This window comes from Lethenteron reissneri, chromosome 32, assembly GCF_015708825.2.
Source record: "Lethenteron reissneri isolate LAM-NWPU_2019-01 chromosome 32, ASM1570882v1, whole genome shotgun sequence".
Taxonomy (NCBI): domain Eukaryota; kingdom Metazoa; phylum Chordata; class Hyperoartia; order Petromyzontiformes; family Petromyzontidae; genus Lethenteron; species Lethenteron reissneri.
In genome coordinates, this window is record NC_083810.1 from 6,744,016 (window position 1) to 6,759,036 (window position 15,021).

General features: G+C 55.7%; 1 protein-coding gene across 1 annotated transcript in view; it reads left to right on the forward strand.

Annotated features, from left to right (window-relative positions):
• The first annotated feature begins 433 nt into the window (after positions 1–433).
• Positions 434–15,021, forward strand: part of LOC133349946 (protocadherin-9-like) — a 131,884-nt gene continuing 117,296 nt past the window's right edge. The window contains 4 exon segments of the mRNA XM_061563842.1: positions 434–1,358; positions 7,308–7,964; positions 7,966–8,448; positions 8,450–10,396. Coding sequence (XP_061419826.1) covers positions 7,335–7,964; positions 7,966–8,448; positions 8,450–10,396 — 3,060 coding nt within the window. The 5' untranslated portion in view covers positions 434–1,358; positions 7,308–7,334.

Consider the following 15,021-nt stretch of genomic DNA (forward strand, 5'->3'; position numbering starts at 1 on the left):
TGGAGTGTGGGGAGTGATGGAAGACGGATGGAAAAGAGGTGGGGGGGCACGCGTGAATGGTCTCATAATGGTCTCCGCTGTCGAGGCAGACTGGACCACATTATTTTTCGCGACTTGTTGATGACGTGATGTCGCAACGCCCATTGCTGGCAGCTGGGGGGAGAGGCAGCGCGCGGGCTCACACGGGGAGGGAGGAGGGATGGATAGAGGGAGGGGAGGGATGGCGATTAGAGGAGAGAGAGAGAAAAACGCGGCGAAATGTCTCATCTGTATTCAGATCGGCTCGGGTCGGCGGCAGAGGCGCGGCGTCGTGCGCTCCTGCACTAACTAGAGAAGGAGGAGGGAGCAGAGGAAGGGGGCGGGCAGACAGACACAGAGAGGGAGGGAGGAGCAAGGGGGAGGGAGGGAGGGGGGAGACACGCGGAGAGAGAGAGAGAGAGACAGGGAGGCGCGCGTGAGATGCACGGTCCGAGATGAGCTCGGCAGAGAGCTGAGCTCGCCGCCTCGAGAGAGCAGCATCGATTCGCGCGCGTAGCGCGCGCGCACATACACACATAGCGGCGCCGCGTTTAACCCCTGTGTGTGTGCTCGCTGTCTCTCTCTCTCTCACCTCCGCTCTCCGTTCTGGGCGAGGGGGAGAGAGCGCGATTTTCAAGAAGACAGCGAGAAGAGACGGGGAGCGAGTAGCAAGACCGGCGAGGGATAGCTCCGGCTTCTCAACCACCCCCATCCCCTTCGCTCCCCCTCCGCTCCCCCTCCACTGTGGGACAGCGCACCGCAGTGGAGGGAGCGTCCTGCCCGGCACGCTACGGCCGGGGAGAGAGCCGTGGGATCCCCCTTTTGCTTGACGCGGCGGGGAGTTGCGCAGCGATGGGAAGGAGCTCCTCGTGAAAGACATCACCATCAGCAGCAGCATCATCATCAGCATCAACATCGTCGTAATAATAATCATCATCATCATCGTCGTCGTCGTCATCATCGCACTCCAGGTTGCGGCGAGCTGAGCCAGCGCTTTCGACGGGACTGGATCGGTAGCGGATTGCTGGGATTGAATCCCGCGATACAAAGATCAGCAGGAAACAATAAAAAGGAGAGCCGTCGGCTGTTTGGAAGCGAGACGAAGGGTGAACGCTCAGTCGCAGCGATAGACGTCCGCGCTCGCCCGCTCGCCCGCTCGGCTTGCCTCGGCTGACTTTTGAAGGATCGCCCTCGCCTGGTCTCCCGTACAACCAAACAAGTGTCTTGTGTGCCGTCTGTTCCCTGCAAAGTGAAAGCAACCCCGCCGACGCATGTTATGCCCATTCTGCCTGCTCGGCGACTCGCGACGTTGAGAAGCGCCCAGTACCTTTGGATAAAAGGTAAGGAGAAGTGTTCGACTCTGTTTGACCGCTCTTGCTTTGCGAGCACACACACCACACGCACCCGCACACACAAACACGCCCGCGCACACACACGCGCACACAACCACACACACACACACACGCACCCGCACACACACACACGCGCACACAACCACACACACACACGCACCCGCACATACACACACGCGCACACAACCACACACACACACACGCACCCGCAGACACCACAGGCATCCGCACACGCACACACCACAAGCATCCGCACACACCACAGGCACCCGCACACACACACGCGCACACACCACACGCACCCGCACACACCACAGGCATCCGCACACATACACATACGCGCACACAACCACACACACGCGCGCACACACACACGCACCCGCACACACACACACGCGCAACACAACCACACACACACGCACCCGCAGACACCACAGGCATCCGCACACATACACATACACGCACACACCACACGGACCCGCACACACCACAGGCATCCGCACACACCACACACATAGAAAAAGATCGTCCCTATAGCCTTAACAGACTGTTGGGGCAAGTGCTGTTATCGAGCACCTATGCAGGTTGGAACGGTACACGAGGAGGTGGGTGGCCAGCACCACTCCCGACCGGCTTTGTCTCCCCATTGGCGATGTTTACCCACCGCACCAGGTGCTAATTAGAGGCTGAGTCGACCTAGGGGAGGCCCAGGACCCTTTCAGAAAACCGTCACTGGCATTGGCCGTGAGCGGGAATCGAACTCGGGTCGCCGGGTTCATAGCGCAGCGCGCTCACCCCCCCCCCCCCCCACACGCACGGACACAGCACACACACGCACGTGCAGCTATACGTGAAATCGATGTTGGCAGGAGAGAGAAAAATAATCATTTGGCAGCAGGACGGGCGAGAAAGAGACAGAGAGAGAAAAATAAAATATCCCCGTGTCCCCCCCCCCCCCCCACTTTCAATGCACGGCACTTACAGCGCCCATGAATTCCGTTTGAATGGGGATTGCGGGCGTTTTGCGCAGCGTGTAATGACGTTTGACAGCTCACGGGGGGCTTAGCACAGCAGCCTCACGCGACCACTGCGCCCTCCTTCTCTTTCATTTGCCCCTTCTTTATGGCATCGCTCTTTGCTGACGGAAGAGCCAGCGACAATGTTGTTGTTTGTCCTTTGGCGCATTCCAATTCAGTCGTTACGCTAGCAGTGGAATTCGAGTTTCATCCGCCGACATTCCCTCCTGCCTTCTAAGTAACAGTTGCTGCAATAACTACAACAACAACAGCAACAACCACCGCTAAAGTATCCCTTTGCGCGCTCAGCCTCCGCCTAAATCGCTCGTTCCTTCCTTCTTTCGCGTGCACGAATCAATAAATAAAGAGAAAACAACTCAAGTTGCATTCACGGCTGCGGCGTAAACGAAGCGTGCACGGGATTAGGTGGGGGTGGGGGGGGTGGATGTGGGGGTCTCAACAAAGCGCACCGAGCAAACGCGGAACGAGAGGGATGACAGGCAGGTGGTGTTGCGTGCAGTGGGGGGGTGGGGGGGGGGTTGTCGCTTCACTTTCTGTTGGCGAACGCGCAGAACGTGACCGCGCCGCGCTGCGCTGCACTCACATCTCAATGGGTTCCGTCCGCGGGAGCAGAGGTGGTGTAACTGGGAGGGGGTGCTGACTGCGGGCTGGACGAGAGGAGGGGTAGGGTGCGAGCGAGCGAGCGAGCGAGCGAGGTGGGGGGGTGGGTAGGTGTCGTAAGCCGTCAGAACGTGCTGCTTTTGGCACGCGCTGAATCGCCTCCTAATTGCATTGTTACACGTTTTGCCCCGCTCCGCGAGATTACTTGAGCGAAGCGTTTTATGGCCGTGCGGATAACAATCGACGTGGGTCCGCTGGCGAATTCGATGCGGCGTGGGGGCAAGGCGGCTTTGCATTGCGTGCCACACACAACACACAGATAGGCAAAGCTTCCACCGTATAGCCTGAATAGACTGTTGGGGCAAGTGCTGTTAGCGAGCGCCTCCGAAGGCCGGTAACGGCACGCGCGAGGGTGGGTGGCCAGCACCATAGCGGCGACGTTCACACAGTGAGCCAGGTACTCATTTGAGGCTGAGTCGACCTAGGGGAGGCCCAGGATCGGTTCAAATAATCGTCACTTGGTGTTGGTGGCCGTGAGCGGGCATCGATGTCGGTGCCGCTTGGTTCATAGCGCAGCGCGCCAACCCCATACGCTACCGCTCCCCGCGACACGCACAACACACACACACAATCACACGGCAGAACGACACCACAGTACGTAAACCTTCACACTCCGACTCAGCGTTCCGGCCCATAAAACCTCTGACTTGCCCAGCCCGGGTAAGCGATCAATTCTACGTGCGTCTTCAGTGATATTCTGTATATCACTTGAAAAAAAACATGCCCCTGTGTTACTTCAGCCAGGTTGGGGATCATTGAGGATATACGTCGCTTTGTCAAAGGAAAGGCCCTGGATCACAACGAGAACAAGAGGAGAATAGATAACAAATGAAGCAAATTGCGCATAAAAAATAAACGCATTCTGTAATCTATTTTAGAAGCGAACACAATCAAAGCAAATGAAAAGCAATTACTCTCCGGTATGCAACTAGGGGCTTTCACCGGCACACGATGTGTTGTGTTGCGCGTTTAAAGTTAGAGGCATTGCTGATGTTGAGTGTGTTGATGTTGAGTGTGTTGATGTTGAGTGTGTTGATGTTGAGTGTGTTGATGTTGAGTGTGTTGATGTTGGGTGTGCTGATGTTGAGTGTGTTGATGGTGAGTGTGTTGATGTTGAGTGTGTTGATGTTGGGTGTGTTGATGTTGGGTGCTGATGTTGAGTGTTGGGTGGTGTTGATGTTGAGTGTGTTTGATGTTGGGTGTGTTGATGTGAGTGTGTTGATTGTTGGGTGTGTTGATGTTGAGTGTGTTGATGTTGACGTGCTGTTGCTGTTGAGTGTGTTGCTGTTGGGTTTGTGTTGATGGTTGGGTTAGTGTTGATGTTTGAGTGTGGTTGATGTTGAGTGTGTTGATGTTGGGTGTGTGATGTTGAGTGTCGTGTGTTGATGTTGGGTTTGTTGATGTTGGGTGTGTTGATGTTGAGATGTGTTGATGTTGGGTGCTGCTTGATGTGTGTGTGTTGATGGTTGGGTGTGTTGATTGTTGGGATGTGTTGCTTTCTGAGTGTGTGATGTTGGGTGTGTTGATGCTTGAGTGTTTTAATGTGGGTGGTGTGTTGATGGGGGTGTTTGATGTTGGTTGTGTTGATGTTGGGTGTGTTGAGTTGATGTTGGGTGTGTTTAATGTTGAGTATTGTTGATGTTGGGTGTGTTGATGTTGAGTGTGTTGATGATGGGGGTGTTGGTGTTGGTGGTTGTGTTGGTGTTTGATGTTGAGTGTGTTGATGTTGAGTGTGTGATGATGTTGAGTGTGTTGATGTTGAGTGTGTTGATGTTGGGTGTGTTGATGTTAAGTGTGTGATGTTGAGTGTGTTGATGTTAAGTGTGTTGATGTTGGGTGTGTTGATGTTAAGTGTGTTGATGTTGGGTGTGTTGATGTTGAGTATGTTGATGTTGGGTGTGTTGATGTTAAGTGTGTTGATGTTGAGTGTGTTGGGTGTGTTGATGTTGGGTGTGTTGATGTTGAGTGTGTTGATGTTGAGTGTGTTGATGTTGGGTGTGTTGATGTTAAGTGTGTTGATGTTGGGTGTGTTGATGTTGGGTGTGTTGATGTTGGGTGTGTTGATGTTGAGTGTGTTGATGTTGGGTGTGTTGATGTTGGGTGTGTTGATGTTGGGTGTGTTGATGTTGGGTGTGTTGATATTGGGTGTGTTGATGTTGGGTGTGTTGATGTTGAGTGTGTTGATGTTGGGTGTGTTGATGTTGAGTGTGTTGATGTTGGGTGTGTTGATGTTGAGTGTGTTGATGTTGGGTGTGTTATGTTGAGTGTGTTGATGTTGGGTGTGTTGATGTTGAGTGTGTTGATGTTGGGGGTGTTGATGTTGGGTGTGTTGATGTTGGGTGTGTTGATGTTGAGGGTGTTGATGTTGGGTGTGTTGATGTTGAGTGTGTTGATGTTGAGTGTGTTGATGTTGAGTGTGTTGATGTTGAGTTTGTTGATGTTGAGTGTGTTGATGTTGAGTTTGTTGATGTTGGGTGTGTTGCTGTTGAGTGGTTGATGTTGAGTGTGTTGATGTTGAGTGTGTTGATGTTGGGGGTGTTGATGTTGGGTGTGTTGATGTTGGGTGTGTTCATGTTGGGTGTGTCGATGTTGGGTGTGTTGATGTTGAGTGTGTTGATGTTGAGTGTGTTGATGTTGGGGGTGTTGATTTTGAGTGTGTTGATGTTGGGTGTGTTGATGTTGGGTGTGTTGATGTTGAGTGTGTTGATGTTGAGTGTGTTGATGTTGAGTGTGTTGATGTTGGGTGTGTGTGTTGGGTGGTGTTGAGTTGAGTGTTTTGATGTTGAGTGTGTTGATGTTGAGTGTGTTGCTGTTGGGTGTGTTGATGTTGGGGGTGTGATTTTGAGTGTGTTGAGTTGGGTGTGTTGATGTTGGGTGTGTTGATGTTGAGTGTGTTGATGTTGAGTGTGTTGATGTTGACGTGTGTTGATGTTGAGTGTGTTTGATGTTGAGTGTGTTGCTGTTGAGTGTGTTGATGTTTTGGTGTGTTGATGTTGAGGTGTTGATGTTGGGTGATGTTGATTGAGTGTGTGATGTTGAGTGTGTTGATGTTGGGTGTATTGCTGTTGGGTGTGTTGATGTTGGGGGTGTTGATGTTGGGGTGTTCATTTTGAGTGTGTTGATGTTGTGTGTGTTGATGTTGGGTGTGTTGATGTTGGGTGTGTTGATGTTTAGTGTGTTGATGTTGGGTGTGTTGATGTTGAGTATGTTGATGTTGGGGGTGTTGATGTTGGGTGTGTTGATGTTGGGGGTGTTGATGTTGGGTGTGTTGATGTTGAGTGTGTTGATGTTGGGTGTGTTAATGTTGGGTGTGTTGATGTTGGGTGTGTTAATGTTGGGTCTGTTGATGTTGAGTGTGTTAATGTTGGGTGTGTTGATGTTGGGTGTGTTGATGTTGAGTGTGTTGATGTTGAGTGTGTTGATGTTGGGTGTGTTGATGTTGAGTGTGTTGATGTTGGGTGTGTTGATGTTGAGTGTGTTGATGTTGAGTTTGTTGATGTTGAGTGTGTTGATGTTGAGTGTGTTGATGTTGAATGTGTTGATGTTGGGTGTGTTGCTGTTGAGTGTGTTGATGTAGAGTGTGTTGATGTCGAGTGTGTTGATGTTGGGTGTGTTGATGTTGGGGGTGTTGATGTTGGGTGCGTTGATGTTGGGTGTGTTGATGTTGGGTGTGTTGATGTTGAGTATGTTGATGTTGGGTGCGTTGATGTTGGGTGCGTTGATGTTGGGTGCGTTGATGTTGGGTGCGTTGATGTTGAGTGTGTTGATGTTGGGTGTGTTGATGTTGGGTGCGTTGATGTTGGGTGCGTTGATGTTGAGTGTGTTGATGTTGGGTGTGTTGATGTTGGGTGCGTTGATGTTGGGTGTGTTGATGTTGCGTGCGTTGATGTTGGGTGTGTTGATGTTGTGTGTGCTGATGTTGGGTGCGTTGATGTTGCGTATGGCGATATTGGGTGTGGGCACACGAGAGTCGGGCATAATAAGATGAGTGAGCACCTCCGTGTCGAGTGCGATGGCGCTTTCGTACTGGCGGTGACGCCACCGCCGCAGTCTCACCGACGCTCAGTCTCACCGACGCTCAGTCTCACCGACGCTCAGTCTCACGAAACAAACTTTGACTGATCTCACGCACACACAGAGCCGGCGGCGGGGGGTGGGACTCCTTTGATCTGGCCGATCCCACGATGCTCAAACGATCGTCTCTGTCGTTTTTCGTGCTGTTGTCGCTGGCGGGGGCCAGGGTGCAGGTGAAGAGAAGCGCGCGGGGATGAGGGAACCCACGAGCCAGCGGCTGCGGCCGCCGCCGCTGCTGCTGCTGCTTTTGCTGCTGTCCCTGGTGCCGGGACGCGCCGATGAAGTCAATTACCGCGTGTTCGAAGAGCTGCCCGCGAACAAGCTGATCGGAAACCTGGCTCGGGATCTGAACCTGCGCTCCCTGGGGCCCGGCCTCACCTACAAGATAGTGTCCAAGTACGAGGGCTCGCCGCTGGTGCGCGTGCGCAACGACACCGGGGAGCTGTTCACGACGGCGACGCGCATCGACCGCGAGCAGCTGTGCCCCGACGTGGCGGATGAGGAGGCCGGCTGCTACCACGAGGTGCAGGTGGTCGTGCTGCCCAACCAGTACTTCAGGCTCATCAAGGTGAAGATCCTCGTGGAGGACATCAACGACAACGCGCCCAGCTTCCCGTCGCCCGTCATCAACCTCACCATCGCCGAGAACATGCCGGTGGGCACGCGCTTCTCGCTGCAGGCCGCGGGCGACCCGGACGCCGGCCTCAACGGCATCCAGCGGTACGCGCTCACCGACACGGGCAACGCCTTCACGCTCGAGGTGATAGAGGGCGCCGACGGGGAGAAATCGCCGCAGCTGCTCATCCGCGGCAGCCTGGACCGCTGAGCGCAAGGAGGTGTACGAGATGAAGCTGAAGGCGGAGGACGGGGGAGACCCGCCGCGCTCCAGCACCGCCATCCTGCGCGTGACCATCACAGACGTGAACGACAACCACCCCGTGTTCGAGCAGTCGCAGATCGAGGTGAAGATCCCGGAGAACACCCCCATCGGCACCCCGGTCATCCAACTGCGCGCCACCGACGCGGACCTGGGCTCGAACGCCGAGGTGACGTACTCGTACAGCGGCCGCGTGTCGTCTCCGGCGCGTCGCCTCTTCCAGCTGGATAACCTGACGGGCGTGATCACGGTGCGCGGGCCCCTCGACCGCGAAGACACGGCCCTTTACCGCCTCATCGTGCTGGCCACGGACCGAGGCCCCAACCCCGTGCCGGCCACCGCCACGGTCACCGTGTCCGTGGCCGACGTGAACGACAACGCACCCTCCGTGGCGGTGCACGACATCATCTCGCCCGTCGACGGCGTCATTCCACCTGACGGAGGCGGCGCCTCCCAACACGCCCATCGCTCTCATCGAGGTGAGCGACCCCGACCTTGAGCAGAACGGCCGCGTCACGTGCCGCATCGAGGGCGACGTTCCCTTCCAGCTGAAGCCCGCCTACCAGAACCACGAGAACCAGTTCCTGCTCGAGACCTCGGCCCTGCTCGACTTCGAGACGAAGAACGAGTACAGCGTGCGTCTCGTCGCCACCGACCTGGGCTCGCCGCGCATGTCCAGCACGGCGACGGTGGTGGTGCGGCTACGGGACGAGAACGACAACCCGCCCGTGTTCAACCCGGGCGTGGTGGAGGCCACGGCCTACGAGAACAACGCGCCCGGCGCGCAGATCGTCACGCTGGCCGCGGGCGACAGGGACAGCGGCAAGAACGCGCAGATGCACTACTACCTGGGGCCCGACGCACCGCCCGCCTTCAGGTTGAACCCCAGCACCGGGGTGCTGTCCGTGGCCGAGCCCCTGGACAGGGAGGAGAGGAACCTGTACCGCTTCTCCGTGATCGCCAGGGACAACGGCGCGCCCTCCATGCACGGCAACGCCACGGTGGTCATCCGCGTGCTCGACCAGAACGACAACCCGCCCAAGTTCAACAACAAAGAGTTCAACTTCTTCCTCTCGGAGAACCTGCCGCGCTTCGGCACGGTGGGTGTCATCAGCGTGACGGACGCGGACGAGGGCAAGAACGCCCTGGTCACCTTCTCGCTGGTGGGCAACAGCGACATCTTCACCATCAACCCGGTGACGGGCATGATCCAGTCCAACATCTCGTTCGACAGGGAGCAGAAGCCCTCCTACACGTTCCAGGTGCAGGCCGTGGACGCCGGCGAGCCGCCCAAGACCTCGTTCGCCAAGGTGACCATCCACATCATGGACATCAACGACAACGCGCCCACGGTGCTGCTGCCACCCTCCAACGCCTCCTACCGCCTCGTGACGCCGTCCACCTCGCCGGGCACCTCGGTGGCCGAGGTGATGGCCACGGACATCGACTCGGGCGAGAACGCGGAGTTGTCGTACAGCGTGGTGGGAGGAAACCCCTTCAACCTGTTCGCCATCGACCAGGCGACGGGCAACATCACGCTCACGCAGAAGCTGCTGCCCGCGCACCAGGGGCTGCACAGGCTCGTGGTGAGGGTGAACGACGCCGGCTTCCCCGAGTCGCTCTACAGCATCGTGCTCGTGAACCTGTTCGTGAACGAGACGGTGGGCAACGCGTCCTACGTGCAGGAGCTCATCACCAAGAGCCTCAAGTTGCCCCTGGACGTGGACGTGATCGGGGATGGCCTGAGCCAGTCGGACATCAACCGCTACACGACCATCATTGCCATGGTGGCGGGCGCGATGATCGTCATCATCCTGGTCATCGTGGTGGTGCTCTTCCTGCGCTGCCGCGGCAACAGGATGAAGAGCGGCGTGTGTCGCAGCAAGGAGAACGAGAATTGGCTGTCGCCCAGCCAGCAGGACAAGCAGAGCAAGAACCGCAAGAAGAAGCGGAAGAAAAAGCAGCAGCAGCAGAGCCAGGTGAAGACGGCGCCCTATAGCATCGTGACCATCGAGGAGCCCAAGTCGGACGACCCGACCTACCAGACCATCAACGAGACCCTGGAAGAGCTCGAGGTGGACTGCCGCACCATCCCGAGGCATAACACCTTCAGGCCCGACCGCACGAGCGACAGCCCGGACCTGGCGAAGCACTACCGCTCCACGTCGCCCCAGATGGCCGTGTCTCCGCACGCGCACACGCCGCCGCTCTCCAAGAACCAGAACGTGATCCAGGAGCTGCCGGCGGACAACACTTTCGTGGGGCTAGGCGGCGAGTCGACGTCCAAGCGCTCGTCCACGAGCTCGGACCACTTCAGCGTGTCCGAGAGCAGCTCCCAGAGCGGCTTCAGAGCCAGCGTCCAGAAGCTCACCAAGCAGGTGAGGGCGCGTGGGGTCGAGGCGTCTGTCGCTACCGACTCGTCGTGGCCAACGGGCGCGGCGACGCGTCCGCGTGCGCTGGGTCCACGTTGTGGGTGCGTGTGCCGCTGAGCGCGTGTGAGTGATTTTGCCGGGGTCGCTTTTGGGTCGGGTCGAGCGCGCCGCGGTTGCCTTCGTTGCGTTGAGCGCAGGCCGGGTGTGTTGTGTTGCGCGAAGCGATTATCTCAAACGGTCATGGTCCTCCCCTAGGTCAACTCAGCCTCAAAATTAGTACTTGGTGCGATGGGAAAAACTAAATTGGCACTAGGGAGACAAAGGCGGCCTGGCGTGGTCCTGGCCACCGACCCCCTCGTGTGCCGTGCCGGCTTTCATAGGTCCTCGTTAACAGCACTTGCCCCAAGAGTCTGGTGAGGCTATACGGGAGGTCTTTGTCTTTGGTGTCTTTGTTGTGCGGTTAGCGCACTACGCAGCGGTAGGTGCACTGCGCTATGAACCCGGCGACAAGAATTCGATTCCCACTTATGGCCAATACCCGTGACCATTATCTGAACCGGTCCCGGGCCACCCCCTAGATCGACTCAGCCTCAAATGAGTACTTGGTGCGGTGTGTAAAACATCGTCACTGCGGAGACAGAGGCGGCCGGGCGTGATGCTCGCCATCCACCACCCGTTCGTGTCGGGTGCTGGCCTTAATAGGTGCTCGCTCACAACACTTGCCCCGAATGTCTGTGAAGGTTACAGTCTGTCAAGGCTATACGGGGTACCTTTGTATGTGTATATAAGGTGCTTGGTAACAGGGTTCGCCCGAAGAGTATACTAAAGACTATACGGGGAATCTGTGTCTTGTGTATGGGGAGCGGTATTGCAGTGGTTAGCGCACTACGATACGAACCCGGCGACACGACTTCGATTCCCGCTCGTGATTATGAGCCTCCTCGACGTCGACTCAGCCTTAAATGAGTGTCACTGGGGAGACAAAGGCGGCCGAGTCATGGTTATGACCACCCACCCCCTCGTGCGCCGTGGCTGCCTTCATAGGTGCTGCTCGCTAACAGCACTTGCCCCAACATCCTGTCAAAGGCTACACGGGGGGGTCTTTGTATGTGCGTGTGGTTTAATTGGCGCTCGCGAACAGCGCGTGTCCCTCGAGTCTATAAAAAAGGCTATACGTGGAAACCCGTGTGTCTTTGTATTGTGTGTGCGTGTGATGTTCCGCAAGTGTCTGTGTGTGTGTGTGTGCCTGTGTGTTCTGTGCATGTGTGCGTGTGGTCTTACGCGTGTTTGTGAATCTGAAGACCAGTGTGTTTGTGTCTGTGTGTGTGTATCGGTATGTGTGTGTGTGTCTCTGTGCGCTTGTAGGTATGTATGTGAGCACGTGTGTGGCCTGCGTGTATGTGTGAGCATGCGTCTTTGTTTGGGTTCGTCGTTCTCTGCGTGGGTGTGTGCGCGGGTCTGCAGGTGTTTCTGTGTGGATGTGGGTCCAGGTGCTTGGGAGCGGTAGCTTAGCGGTTAGTGTGCCGTGCTACGAAACCGGCGACCCGAGTTCGATTCCCGCTCACGGCCAACACCGGTGACGATTATCTGAACCGGTCCTCGGCCTCCCCTAGGTCGACTCAGCCTACTCAAATGAGTACTTGGTGGGGGTGTGTAAACATCGCCACTAAGGGAGACAAAGGCGGCCCGGCGTGGTGTTGGCCACCCACCGTCTCGTGTGCCGTGCCGGCCTTCATAGGTGCTCGCTAACAGCACTTGCCCCAACAGTCTGTTACAGGCTATACGGGGGGACCTTTGTCTTCGTGATAGATGCGACTAAAGGACACTTGCCCCAACTATATGTAAGGTATTGCATGACATCTTCGTAAAAGTGTTTCTGTGTTGAAATGTTCGCGTTCGTGTGTGTGTGTGGTGGGGAGGGGGGCGCAGCCTCAAATGATTATCTGGCACGGTGTATAAGCAATCGGCCCTGGGGAGACAAAGGCGGCCGGGCGTGGCGCTGGCCACCCAACCCCCTCGTGTTCCGTTTCGGCTTTCATAAATGCTCGCTAGCAGCACTTGCCCCTAGAGTATGTTAAGGATACGGGAGGGGGGAGATCTTTACCTCTGTATGTTAGCCTCGTGGGTTCAACTCCCGGCCACATACGACATCACGGAGGCGTGGTTATTAGAACGGCTCTGTCCCCACCACGGCGAGGTCTGCGTGATATGTGAACATTAACACTACGAGACCAAGGACGTGGGTGCTCACTACACCACCACCTTCCTCGTGAGTCGTCCCTTATTACTTCATCATCATCATCATTCCACTGCTGGATGAAGGCTTCCCGTGAAGGCGTTAGCCCACCCAGCATCTCCCAATTCAACGTGGGATGCTCGTCGTGACTTCTTTAAATTCTCGGAGCAGAATTGAATCGCCGCGCGTCTGGAGCGCACGCAGCAAGACGTCCGCGAGACGTCGCGTTGTGCGCGTGTCTGCAATAACAGCTCCAGCTCTTGACAGGCCTCTGACCCAACAGGTGTGCTATGACATTGAATAACTCACGCCAGGACGCCTGCATCCCCGAGGCGTGTTGCAATTCGACACGGGGGTTTTTTGGGTTTTTTTTTTTGACAAGGGTCTCAAAATTACTTTCCTAACAAGGCGCGTGACATCCGCCACCCCACCCCGCCGTTCATTCATTCATTCCCAGCAGCAATTTCTTCCTCCCCCTTAGCGAACGTTGCCTCCCGATCGAGACACAGAGAACCTTGCTGAAGACGAATCCCAAGAATCCATTATCTAAAATCAGGATGCGTTCTTCTCCGAAGTTATTCGCTTTTAGCTGTTCCCAGGGTCAGATGCAACTATTACTTTTGTTTATTTGACCAGGTAAGGGCCACTGGGCTGTATTGCAATTTTCAGAGGTGAACTGGATATCACAAATGATTGCCCAACGAAGCGGCTTATCACGTGGAGGTTATAGCAGGCAAATACTATCAACGCACGTTGCTTCTAAATGTGGAGGGGAAACACCCGGAGGACCCGGAGAAAAATCCACGCAACCACGAGTAAGATAGACCAAGGAAGCTCCAAATATAGTGGTGTTAGGGTCGGGGTCGAACTCAAGACCACCTGTATACCAGGCGAGGTAATTAACATCTCTCGAATGCGGCGCCCTTGGGTAACTGTACCCCACGGGGTCAGCAAGACAGAACATGATCATCCCACCTCTTCGTCCCCTTCCTGCCCTTACCTTGCACGTGAATATTAAAACAGGTAACGGTGCAGCTCCGTCATTACTTTCTCATCGCCACTGCTGTCGGAAGGTCCCCCGCTCTAAGGAGCTCTCAAGAGCCATTCTGTAGAGGATTTCTTTGGCCCGATTTTTTTCCACTGACCAGTCGTCTTTAATAATAATTTAAAAAAGGGGTGAGGCCCCACACTTTACCCCACCAGACGCGGTCCTCATTTGTACTGCTGGATGGGCAGAGATGAAGGGAGTTCAGAACCTCAACATCATTGTTTCAATCGAATCGGATGCCCTCTGGATTGCAAGTTCGGTGTTGCTGCTCATTGGGCCGCCCCCGCCAATACTGTGATAATATGATCAATAATGCTCAAATTATTATTCAGGCAGGAGTGCCTCGCCGAGTCTCAAAACCTTGGGGGGGATTTCATGCATAGGTGGATTGAGAAAAAAGGACTTTCAACCTATTCTGTGATTATGACTTATAGTGTAAAGAACACAGATTCACAATATGGCTAATCAGTGTATATTATCTGCTGTGACAAAGGAAAAAATTGGAACAACAAAAAAAGCTCAATCGTGTTGTTAAAGAAGCGTAGAGCAGGCGCGTGCTCAGAATGGCACTTAAAGAGAGAGAGAGGAGAGAGAGAAGAGAGGGACAAGGGGAGCGCTTGCGGCGGGGAAAACAGCGCAGGTTGTAGACGTCACGGCGACTCTTGAGGAATGCGAGTGGGGGCCGCGGCATGGCTGAGAGAGAGGATGGTGATGGTGATGAGGAGGACTAAAGAAGCGAGCGGCGGCCAAAACGAGGAACGGAACACACGCGGCCCGCGGAGATGGAGCGATGGAACCCGTCTCGCGCATCGCGAGGCCGCGAACGACACCAGATGGCGACGGTTTAGTGCGGAGGTCTTCACCCAGCAGTGGATAGGACCTGGCTCCTACTGCCGTCTCCGATGCGGCGATGGTGATGATGAAATAACCACAACCACAACAACAACGGGGGCGAGATTTCTACGGGGCACGGACCATCGTAATCGCCTTTGGGAGTAAAATCTGTTGTGCTCGTGCGTCTCAAACTCCGACAGGTCCCCCCCCCCCCCCCCCCCCCCGCGTCTGATTAGAATTCTAATTCCTCTCCCGCCTCCACCCACGGGCGCTAGATCCCATCAGGCCGCACTTCGCTTGGTCAGGGTTTGTGGCTATCACCCGTCCAACCCCCTGGCTGGGGCTATCGGACCCCCACTCCCCCGCCCTTGGTCACCCCCCCCACTTCCAACCCCCCCCACCCATCCCCCACCGTACGAGGCGATCTCTTAGAGCGTCGAGTCAGCGAAATCGTCGCGCGTCTCGCTAAGGCGCTTTTCAACCCCAACCCTCCCCCCGCCTCATCCGCCTTCG